The sequence below is a fragment of the Taudactylus pleione genome, unplaced genomic scaffold (genome assembly GCF_031769625.1).
Source record: "Taudactylus pleione unplaced genomic scaffold, aTauple2 ptg000391l, whole genome shotgun sequence".
NCBI lineage: Eukaryota > Metazoa > Chordata > Amphibia > Anura > Myobatrachidae > Taudactylus > Taudactylus pleione.
Window position 1 is genome coordinate 13,865,937 of NW_028284792.1, and position 12,520 is coordinate 13,878,456.

At 39.6% G+C, this 12,520-nt stretch overlaps 1 protein-coding gene across 1 annotated transcript in view; it reads right to left on the reverse strand.

The window, feature by feature from the left end:
• GCC2 (GRIP and coiled-coil domain containing 2) overlaps positions 1–12,520 on the reverse strand; it is a 62,032-nt gene that overhangs the window by 38,529 nt on the left and 10,983 nt on the right. The window contains exons 2-6 of the mRNA XM_088445978.1: positions 9,410–9,466; positions 7,314–7,398; positions 5,529–5,596; positions 5,106–5,210; positions 1,145–3,886 (exon numbers count right to left, since the gene is read on the reverse strand). Of these exons, the coding sequence (XP_088302104.1) occupies positions 1,145–3,886; positions 5,106–5,210; positions 5,529–5,596; positions 7,314–7,398; positions 9,410–9,466 (3,057 nt within the window). The remainder of the gene's footprint in view (positions 1–1,144; positions 3,887–5,105; positions 5,211–5,528; positions 5,597–7,313; positions 7,399–9,409; positions 9,467–12,520) is intronic.

Here is a 12,520-nt window from a genome sequence, read left to right on the forward strand (position 1 = left end):
ATGACCTGCAACTGAGAGCTTTCCAAGACTGGGCAGAACGTTTCGCTCCAGAATGCCTTGATCATCTTTACTCAAAGCACTCCCTGCTAGAAGCATGTTTAAGGCACGTTATCAGAAATGTAGCCATGCAAAAGTGCACGACATTGGCTCATCATTTTTGACAACTGTTGTGCCGCAGGTTAGAGCCAATCAGACTGCTTTTGGAACGATAATCTATGGGTGCTGCATACACAAATTTGGATGATTGGCTGGATTATTGCATAGAGTGTACTTAGCTTTAGGATCATGCACTGTTATTTTTTTCTCTTTAGCTAAACAACGCTTTTTGGCAAATAACATGAAAAAAGTAAAGCAAAAATGATTGTATTCTCTTTCACTGGCATTTTCAATGCTGAAAAAAACATGTAGTAATCAAGGACTTAATGATTTTGTATTTTTAATTATATAATAAATACATACACATTAACAGGAAAAAGTTTAAAGAATGTAATTGTGAATGGTATGGAAAAGCGTACTGAATATTACTGCCATCACATTTAAGATAAATGTGTACTTAAGGTTTAGTGACATTTTCATACAGTAATATTTAGCATAGCCACAATATTACCACTTCAAATTAAAAAAAAGTGATGGGGGCAGGCTATTAATTCTATAGTCCCGGCAAGAGTCCCTTGTTCCCACAAGAATGCCTCAAATCACAGTCAGTATGAAAGCAGATCACATCCTTGCAGCCTCAAGCTGTAGGTTCAATCGGAATGGGTATGAAATACCGGCGGTTGACAAGATACCGACTAGGGCTGGTAAGGACCCTAACCCTATCCCTCCTTTAGTGGTGCCTAACCCCAAGACTCCCGGGGTGGTGCCTAACCCCAAGTCATCCCCAGGGGTGCCTAAACCTAACCTCCCAGTGGCGCCCAACACTGACCCCCCTCCCCCTAGCCTAACCTGACCCTAAGTTCCTCCAGGAGTCGCTAAACCTACCGCATATTGCAACATACTGCAAAAAGCAACAGCCCATGGCTACAATGCCATTTACATCATACTTTTCCTATAGCCATGGACGCCTCAAACGTTCATTTAATTCATAATCTTGATGTTAAAATTTTAATGTACTCAAAAAGTGGTTAAGCTGCTAATATCTCACCTGGGCAGACTGAAGTTCTAGTGTTACAGCATCGATAGCTAAAGCCTTGTTTTCTGTCACAATTTGTAAACGTTCTTGTGCTTGCTTGTTAGATTCTATGTCATTTGTTTTCTCTACCTGTAATGCATTCAGTTCTGAAGTTACATTGTCAATATGAGAAAGTAAGTCCTCATTATCCAGTTTAGATTTTTCAAGTGTATATTTCATCTCTAGCAGATCGCTTTGCAGAGCTTCTTTGTCTCTAAGTGTTTCCTCCAGTTCTTCTTTCAAAAGCACCTTTTCCTTAGAGTAGTCATTCAAGAGAGCTCTCAGTTCTGAGCACTGTACCTCAAACTCTTCCTGTAGCCCCTCAAGCTGTACAGATGTCTCCTCTCTCTGTAACTGCGCATTTTGCTTTTCTTCCTTCAACTGGAGAACTGCTTTGTTAATATCTTGAAGCATAGTAATAAGCTCTTGGCCTGTGCACTCTACTGCCAATATGTCTAGGAGAACATAGAGCTGGATTTTTAATTCCTCAATATGGTGCTCTTTATTCTCAAGCAGTCTTGTTACCTCATCTTTCCCTTCTGCTACCAGTTGTAATTTCATTCTTAATTCACTTAGCTCCTCCTTAGAATCTAGACAACTATTGTGGTCTGACACAAGCCTATCAAAGTCTCTTGAAAGTAGATCTTTTTCTTCACTAAGTCTTGACACTTCATCATGCCATTTTCTTGAGTCAGTATGTAGATTTTGCTTGTCAAGAATTAGCATATCTACTTGTTGTTGGAGATTGTTCATGTCACTCAGGCTCTGGTCCCCACTGGTCACAGATTCTTTCAGTTTGTGTGTGAGATCCTCAACGGTTTGCTCCAGCTGCACAATAATCTTTGCGTGGCCTTCAGATTCTACTTGGAAGCTGAAGGCCTTTGTCTGCTCAGTCCTACATATTTCCTGTAATTTTTGGATTTCTTCATGTGAACGCTCTATGCTAGAGGAGATCTCAGCATTTTCCATGGCTGTGTCTGCTATTTTGACCTGGAGAACTTTTAAAAATGCATCTTTCTCGTGTAAAGAGATGATAACGTTTTCGTTTTTCTGCTGCAATTCGTTAATCTGAAGTTGAAGTTCTTCATACTCACTCTGTTTGGATAGTGTTAAGGAATCTTGTAGTTGTTGTGTCAGTACCTCAATGGTTTGCTTAAGCTGAACATTATGAACAGCCTGGCTGTCAGCTTGGTGCTGTAATGTCAAAGCCCTGGCTTGCTCTGTTTTGCACATTTCTTGCAGATCCTGGATCTCCTCATTAACATTAGAAGATCTCTCAGTAGAATTTTCATTCATTTTCAACTGCAGATCCTTAATCAGCTCATCCTTCTGATGCAAAGATACCATAAGTTCTTTGTTTTCCTGTTGTAACTGAATAATCTTAAGTTCTTCACATTCATTTTGTTTGGACGACAACAACTCCATTTCTCCTTGGAGTCGATTCACAGTTTCAAGGTGGTCATTCTTGTCCTTGTATGCAGTTCTCAATTTCTGCTGCAGCTCATGGACATCAGTGGCCTGTTGTTGCTTCATCATTTCAAATTCTCGGCTGATCTTGCCAGCAGACTCTCCGAGTTCAACCTGAAGGCTGGCAAAAGTTTCCCGCAAACCCTCATAACTACTCACAGCTTCCTCTCTTTCTTGTTGGGCCTTATCACACTGCTCTTTTAAAAGTTGTATTTCATGAACAAAAGACAATCTCTCATTTTCAAAGCGTGATACAATTGCTTGTTCCAGTTCAAACAGTTCTTTTTTCTGCTGATTTCTAATAGCTTGAATATCTTCATTGTTTTGTCTTGCCAGCTGTTCATAATCCATTTTTGAATACTGAAGCTCTGTCTTTAATTTTTCTATCAAACCATTATACTCCTCTATGGCAAGCTGAAGCTCATTTATCTTGAATTCTAATTCTTCTCGTTCATGGAAGTAGTCACTTTTTAGATGTTGAACCTCCTTTTCTAGACTGATCTTTAAATGATTTATATAGGTGAGTTCATCTCTTAAGAGGCTTTGCTGAGACTCCAACTCTGATACAAAACTTTTTAACTGTTGGACTCTGCCATCATCACTTTGCAGTGAGCTACTTTGAACATCTTGCACATTACAGGTTTCGGACAGCTTTTTTCTGAGAATTTCCATTTCTTGTTCATTCTTATTATTTTCATTCATTTCCTCTTGCCACCTCTGCTCTTTTTCCTCATACTGGTGGATTAGGACTTGCAATAATATTTTCTCTTGCTCCCACGCTTTCATGGAAGTATCAAGCTCATGCTTTAGACTCAATTCATCATCTTTGTGCACATTTTGTAATTTTAGAATTCTATCATGAAGATCTTGGATCTCACAATTATACTTCTCTGAAGCTGCCTGTGCTTCCCTAAACTTGGCTATTTCATGGTTTTTCTCTTCAGCAGCAGCTTCTAATACTTTCTGCAAACTTGATATCTTGTCCTCGTAATCTTGAGGGATAAGCTGGAGCTGTTCCTTCAGTCTTTTCATTTCTGCATCTTGGTTTTCTTGCAAGCCCAGTCTCTCAGTCAGCTCTTTCTGTTTCACAAGTGCATCTTGTAGTTCTCTCTTTAGAGTATCCACATCTTCTTTACTATTATTCCCAGTCTGCACCAGTTCATTCTTTAAAACTTCTATTTCTTTTAAGAAATTAGTATTTGAACGATGTAAATCTTCTTGCAATTCAGCAGCTTTCTTAGCAGCATCCTACAAAACACAATGGCAAACCGAGTGTGATAACGTGAACTGATTTTAATTTACATCAGGAGAAGTTGGGAAGAAAACAGGCTACTATATTCTTAAATGTACTACAGGGAAAATATGTCAGAATACTATATTCTTAAATGTACTGCAAATGTTGATCCAGAAAAAGATGAAACAAAACCCCAGCAAAGTAGCTGTTAGAATTTTAGGAAGTGCTAAATACCGTACGACAATAGCTCTTCAACCAACCAAGGCATCACAATTATTAGGCTCTCTTAACAATACATACACATTCTAAAGACCTTTTTTTTTTTTTTTTAATCTGACCTCTCCCCACAATAAGATCTGGCTTTGTAAAAGAATAGTACAACTGGAACACTAATTATTACATTCTTTAAAACCATACCATAGCTATACACACTGCACTACTTAATAGTGCCATTTTATACATAAGACGGTCATCTAACCCAGTTCTTAAGAGAAAGAGTCCTACCATGTATTAATGTTTAATAAATTAATAATCAGATATCTGTTTAACAATTAAAATGTGCTTCTATGTGTCCTGACTTACGTACAGCCTACTATATTAATTCATTTTTAAACGCAATACCAAATGAACTGCAACTCACTTTGGAGAAAAAAGGTATTAATACAGTAGTACAAGCCATTCAAAGTAACTACAATATGACACAATGTAATAAGGTTGACAGCCAAATTGTAGACAGTTAAAATGTTGAAAGCCATTATGTTGACATAGCTAAAATAATAACTAGTGGTGACCTGTAAACCATGAGCCTGTCGACATTGACAATATAGGTCACTGCACATACTGTAACCTGCAGTTAAAATATAGGCAGGTGTACATGCTTTGCTTGTCATTTATTAACACACTGTGTAGGGGGATTAGCGCTACTGTTTCTTCTCAATTATTTAGAGTTACTATGAAAGGCATTAGCGGATGCGGTAATTAATGTATGCGGCTACTGAACTACACATGCCAGCAATTCACTGCCACAATTTGAGCAAGCTCTAACAGCAGCACTACCAGGATGGGGCAATCAGTGTATGTTACTACACAAGCCAGCATTCACTGTACACTTTCATTTCCAATTGCATTACAATGGAGGGTAATAAAATCTGAGTTGATGAGTTCTAAATTTAGCTGTCAATAGTATGATGAACCCAACCCGCTATTTATGTAGATAAAGCAAGCAATGGTTACCTTAGCATCTTCTTTTGTTTTAGCATATTCTTTCTTCAGAGAGACCAACTGCTGTTGAGTTTCTGCCTTTTCTAGAAGGACAGCATCTAGTCTTTCAGTGAGCGCCTAAAAGAAGATAAACCGGTTGTGGCTTCTGTACAGCAACACAAAAGTGATATCATCATTGTGCACCTGAACCTCACTCAGCTTCATTTTCCAGGACTTACTAAGAGCAGCAGGTTTACCAAATTGCAGGCCAAAATGCCTAGTGTACTGTGTCCATAAAAGTGCCCATGACAAAATGATGAATCATACAGAAGCAGGTCACATCTGTATTAATCACCTAGCTATTGTTGGTGTGCTAATAACAACATGCATACTATAACTGTACAAGAAAAACAGTGAATTGAATAGCTTACAAGACAACAGAAACTGATGCCTTACCTGTACAACATTATCTGTATCCTCGCTAGTTTGTCTTGATTTCAAGGTTTCTATTTCTCTCTCTAAATCTGCAAAGTAGGTGAAATAAAGGAACTGAGTGCAATCAACACAGAATTATGGCAGCTGAAGAAATAAATGGTTTGGCCTCTGTAATTAAAGGCCCCCATACATCAGCAATCGATTGCAACAATTCTGCAATTTGCAATCGATGGAAAGATCTTTATACACAATCGACTGCAAATTGCAGAATTGCTGCAATCAATTGCTGATGTATGCGGGCCTTAACATACATGTAAATGTGCAAAGTTATATCATGTTCAGCAATGACCTACTTGAATGTAGCCATTTCTTATTAAAGTTGTGCTCACACACTCTATTTATAATTTTCTTATTTGTTTAAAGCTGGTTTTGCACCTGTTTAACACTAATGTAGGATGCCCTTCTACAGCGGTCTAAATTTTGCAAAACCTCCCTGTGTGGAAGATTTAGAAGGCTGCCAGGCCTCTCTGTACACATTTGCATATCATGATTTAAGCTTGCTATCGAAGATAGGATCACCTGATCCCTGAGCCCTTCAATAAAACAAATAAAGTTAGTTCATTAACAATTTTCTATTAAAAAATCAATTGCTTTCCAGGCTCAGGACACACGTTTAACAATGCTAGGGATGATGTGTATTTCCAGCAATCCATGTAGAACAGGGCTTGACAAATTTTTCTAAAACCTAGGAGCCAGGATGAAAGTGCAGGAGCCAGATCGCCCCCCAGGCAACCAACCCCCATGGCCACACCACTAACGGGGTACCCCAGGTAAACCACCCTCCCAAAGCCACATTATTGAGCAGCTAACCCGCCTCTCCAGGCAACCAACCCCAGAAAGACCACCCCTCCGCAGCCAAAAAATCCTGGGCAAGCAGTGGCCGAACTAGAAAGTGGTGGGCCCAGATGCAAGAATATGCTTTGGGCACCCCTATGCAGTTCCCCCAGTAGTGGTCCCCATATATAGTGCCCCAAGAAGTGGTCCCCCCTATGCATTGCCCCCAGTAGTAGTCCCCCCTATACAGTGCCCCCAATAGTAGTCCCCCTTATGCAGTGACCCCAGTAGTAGTCCCCACTATGCATTTTCCCTAGTAGCAGCCCCACCCTCTAAAGTGACCCAGTAGTGCCCCCCCCATACAGTGTCCCCAGTAGCGGCCACCCCCACCTATACAGTGCCCCCACAGTAGCGGCCACCCAAAATATGCAGTGCCCCCAGTAGCGGCCACGTCCCCTATGCAGTGCCCCTTAAGAAACAAAAGAAAACGCAACTTACCTGATGCACTCTCCTGCCGACGACCGCCGCTGTCTGCTCCTCCGGGCCGCTCTGCACTATGGGAGAGACGTCATGACGTCTCTCCCAACCTGCTGCAGGGTGAGCCGGAAGGCGGAGCTCATGGGTGAGCTCCAGCCGGCTCACTCCGTGGACGACGCAGCAGCCAATGAGAATCTGACAGACTCTCATCAGCTGCTATAACAAACATACAGCCGTCGCTGGCGGCTGTGTGTTTGTTACTCTGTAGTGTGGACCGCGCTCGAGCCCTGATGTAGAACATATTTGGTGCTTTTAGGTTACTTTCTTCATTAACCATATTATACAGGAACTTTAGAAGTAATTACTTTTTTGAGTATCATATCAAAGAGCAATTAAAGTACGTGTTAAATATTTCCTCAAGAAATTCCAAACAATAACAGTTTATAGAAAGACATAGCAGCTGTGACCATGTAACACAGGATGTTGCATATGTACCTGTACACTTTGATTTTACTTTCTGAATAAGCATCAACTGCTTTTTGGCAAATTTGATGAGATCTTCTTTAGGCAGGGAGTCCAGCTGTAAAACATCAATTCACAGGAAATTTAATTACCAAAAACAATGTTACTGGCAGCTGCAGAAAAACAACCTACTCCAGAGTGCTGAAGGCAAATTGAAAAGAAATATTGGATGAAATTAAGTGGAGCTTTCACAAGTCTAAAAAAATGTTTGGCCTACCCACGCTACGTTAGAGTCATTTCTTATTTAGTTTTCTATTGCGGTTCCCTCCCTATGTGTCGCAGAGAGATTTGTTCATTGTTGATGCATTTAACAAATGTAATCATTTTGATCACTGTAAATGTAGTTATACATAATAGCCTGTATATTGGCAACAGCAATGGTAGAATTACTAATATTTCAGGTAATGTCAGTATGCAAAACAGAAGTTCGTAATTAAGCTAATTACTAAGATGGGCGCTACTTTAGGGTGCTAATATCCAATAGTGATACGAGCAGCTGTTTAGAAAGAGAGGACATTCAATCCTCACACAAACATATAGAAACAAAATAGCAATTACAGCGCTCCCAAATAATTACTAAAATATAAATAAGATAGATGCCAATATTTAAACTCTAAAAGATCATAAAACCACAATTAAGTGATCACAATTAATTCGTAATTGTGATAGTAACATGCGAGTCCACACTAGTATTTATTTAGTTCCAAGTGGTAAAACATGAGAATGAGAAATGGCCCTTGAAATGAGTATCCGTAGTTAGGGCAGTCTGACGTGTTTCGCTGTGATTGCACACAGAGAAACGAGTCAGCGACTGGCATATCTACCCACGACCATCTTCAGCTCAGAGGGAGCCCTCCTTATCCTATGTCCATTGGTACATCTTTCCGTTTTCCATACCGGCTGACCGGACCCGTGTTCCAGGGAAAATCATATTGCGAGGCAATGCCACAATACTCTACATGAATCTGGTAACTATACCATACACGCTGGATATAATCAGTAATAAATTACCAGGAGACTGCTCTAACTACGTATACTCACTTCAAGGGCCATTTCTCATTCTCATGTTTTACCGCTTGGAACTGCATAACTACTAGTATGGACTAGGTTGTTACCATCGCAATTCTTAATGTGATGTTATAACATTTTATTTACACAAGTGTTTTATTAGGACTTCATTGTGATCACTTAATTGTGGTTTTATGACCTTTTAGAGATTAAATATTGGTACCTATCTTATTTATATTTTAGTCATTATTTGTAAGTGCTGTAATTGCTCTTTTGTTTCCACAGGTAATGTCAGTATGCCTACCCTATTATAATAGACCTATTTTGTGTATAAGATGACCTGTCATGTTGACACACAGCAAAGAACAATAATAAAACATGCAAAGGGACAAAACTGCAAGAGTGCTTATCCAGACGTTACATTAACAATTAAAGAGGAACTCCAAAACTAAAACTGGATCTACCGCAGTCTTAACGAACCTAGCATGCCACTTACTTCCCTCCTCCCAGTGGGCCCATTCAATAAACCACAAGTAAAATATTGATATTTTTTGGCAAAATGATCCTATAACATGATAGGATAGAGGACTCCTAATAAAACCCTGATTTTAAATTGTAGACAACATGCAACATTGGATTTCCAGCACATATGCAGCAAATTATCTCACACGCTGTGATTATGCTGCAATGCTTGGTAAATTACTGTGGCAAGTACAAATCAAAAAGTGCTTTCCAATAAACATTGCAGCTAAATGATTAACACAACACAGATGTAGCAATCTTTATATGCAAATATAACTCATAACAGGCTTCTCATTTAAATGTCAATTTAAGGAAAGCTACATCTATATATAGAAAATGAAGACTTGTAGTAGACAGAAGAATGCAGTACAACTACAATACAACCAAGTGAAAACAATGTGGTTACTCACAGATAACAAGACAGTTTCCATGAACTAGACAGCAGGTGTATACAGAAACACTACAAAGCCCAAAGCTTGGTTAAGCTTTTTGAAGAAATTTCCAAAACAAAAAATTATTTTTCTAATTAAAATATTTACCTTAGACTTGCCTGCTCCTGGAGTAGGAGGTGATGAAAGTCCATCCTGACCAGTATCCTAGGGAGAACCATTGTGCAATTTTATATAAGATTATAAAGACACAGTTTTATTTGTATTAAAAATTTTAAAAAATATAAATAAGGTTTCACATTCTGTGGTAATGAAACATGGTATTAAAACTCTAAACAAAAGCATACGATCCAGTTGGCCATAGAACACAAATTGGTATGGAAAAAAATAAACTTCCTGACAGTCTGTGGTGAATAACATCAATATTTTCCTGTAAACACAAGATACACTGCATACAATGATCACCTAAAACATTGGGGCAGATTCAATTTAGCGTGCTGGGAAAGATTCTTGGGCTATTCAATTGAGCGCGCTTGTTAGGGCAACTAAAGCATTTCTCCTCCTGAGGGTGTAAGGAGAAATCCTACTAAAGTGCCGGCCGCGAGGCTGATTTCCAGCTTAGCGTTGCGCCAACAGCCTCGCGGCCAGCACTTTAATCGGAGAATGTGACTAAACACCCAGGTTAAGATGCAAGAACCGGCATTAGCGATAACCGGATTGCTGATGGACTAAACTGCGAATAGATCCAGGACCAACTTCTGGGCACTATTCACCTCGGTCTTAATTGAATCGCCCACATTGACTCAACACAAACACTATACCCCCCCATCCAGAAATCCAATGAAAATTCTAATATTAAATAAATAAAAATACAAACTTACATTATATGGAAGAGAAAAATGAAATTACTGAAGAATGGGTGTAAAGTGAATGTAAAAGCTTTGCACAAAATGATTAAAATTAACTTCAGGCTTTGTGTATAAGTTGTATATGAAACATAAATTAAATTCATGCATGTACATAAACTTTGTTTGATCCACACAATTATTGAAAATATTGTATAAAATTACCTGCAGGCTGTGTGTATATAAAACAAATGCATTCTGTGTTTAGATTTGGGTCCCATTCCCAATATATTTCATTATGGTATGCAAATATTCCAAAATACAGAATATTCCAATATCCAAAATACCCCTGGGTCCCAAGCATTTTGGATATGGGAGACTCAAACTGTACAACAAACAAAAAAAGTATTCTTATGTATGGGCGATTACAGATGTTCTTAAGGGGTTATCACTGTAGTATATTTAATATAAAACATAACTTTTATTTCTCTATAATACATTTACAAGTGAAAGGCGAAATATAAAACAAAAATAAAATGTGAGGTACCAATATCAATAATGACACAAATTGCTGTGAATTACATTTTTAACAGTAGACTCCTATTATAGGTAATGTCTCTTTCAGCTAATAGATCTACTTGATTCTCACAATTTGTTTTGAATAAAATAATTGTTCTTTAAACAGATACTCTATTGGTGCATACACACGGTCAGATTTTTCTTCAGATCTGAACGATAACTACCGTATATACTCGAGTATAAGTCGACCCGAATATAAGCCAAGGTACCTACTTTTACCACAAAAAACTGGGAAAATTTATTGACTCGAGTATAAGCCTAGGGTGGGAAATGCAGCAGCTGGTAGTGCCCCCAGTAGTAATCCCCCCTGGTAGTGCTCCCAGTGGTAATCCCCCCTTTTAGTGCCCCCAGTAGTAATCCCCCCTGGTAGTACACCCAGTGGTAATCCCCCCCTTTAGTGCCCCAGTAGTAATCCTGTCCTGGTAGTGCCCCCAGTGGTAATCCCCCCCTTTTAGTGCCCCCAGTAGTAATCCCCCCTGGTAGTTCCCCCAGTGGTAATCCCCCCTTTTAGTGCCCCAGTAGTAATCCCCTCCTGGTAGTACACCCAGTGGTAATCCCCCCTTTTAGTGCCCCAGTAGTATTCCCCTCCTGGTAGTACACCCAGTGGTAATCCCCCCTTTTAGTGCCCCCTGTAGTAATGCCCCCAGTAGTCCCCCCCCCCAGTAGAGAGAGATGTAATAAAAATAAATAAATCAATCACTTACCTGAAACTCCCGCTCCTGGTCCCGCTGCTAACAGCTCCTCCGGCCGCTTTGCATGGGAGAGACATCATTACTCATGACGTCTCTCCCATTACCCACTGCGGGAGCCGGAAGATGGCTCCCGCAGTGGGAGCAGCAGCAGCCGATGAGAGTCTGACAGACTCTCATCGGCTGCTGATTACAACAACCACACAGCTGCTGGCTCCGGCGGCTGTGTGTTTGTGCTGTGTAGCGCTCCGTCCCGTCAGCGCTACACACTTCACTTGAGTATAAGCCGAGGGGATGCATTTTCAGCACAAAAAATGTGCTGAAAAACTTGGCTTATACTCGAGCATATACGGTATGTTAAAAAATTGTTCAATCGTTCATATCTGAAGGAAAATCTGACATATCTGACATGCCTGTACGATGAACGATGCGCGTTCCCGATGGTCAGATAACGATATCTGACATCTGATGTGTTTGCAGTCAGACTTGGACGATTCCATTCATTTTAATGCAGTCAAAAATCGTTCAAATCTTTGGTAAAATCGTTCATCTGACAAATCTGACCGTGTGTATGCTCCATATGATTTTGGAATCAAGGTAACAATATTATGATGGGTATTTAAAATGTGCCTGTATCACATTTATGAGTATTATTGGCAATAAATAATTACAGAATTGCCTTTATTTTCTGCTATGTATCAGTTAAATCAAGTGTTTTATTTATTTATGGGTACACGTGTACAACAATATTTTGACTTGAATCCCAATAAAATATTTTACTGCACGGCTTGACAAGTTTTCTAAAATCTAGGAGACAGATCACTGCCCCCCCCCCCCCCCAAAAAATAACAATAAAATTACAGGATTAAGGAGCACAGCTCTGTGTGTTATGCAGCTGTTACACACACTATACTAGTCCACAAAATGGCCACAGTTGAATGGATGTAGCAAACTGAAGTAAAATGGAGGCCACCCTCGCTCTGCACAGCACCCTGCACCACCCCCACAAATAACAGACTACATTTGTACATAAACAATGGTGCCAAAAAGTACTATCTGGTGACCTGGCCCCCCGGGATTTGTCAAGCCCTGTTTTACTGATATGATCACATATATCAGTTGCAGTGATTCGTTATCCAATCAATGGT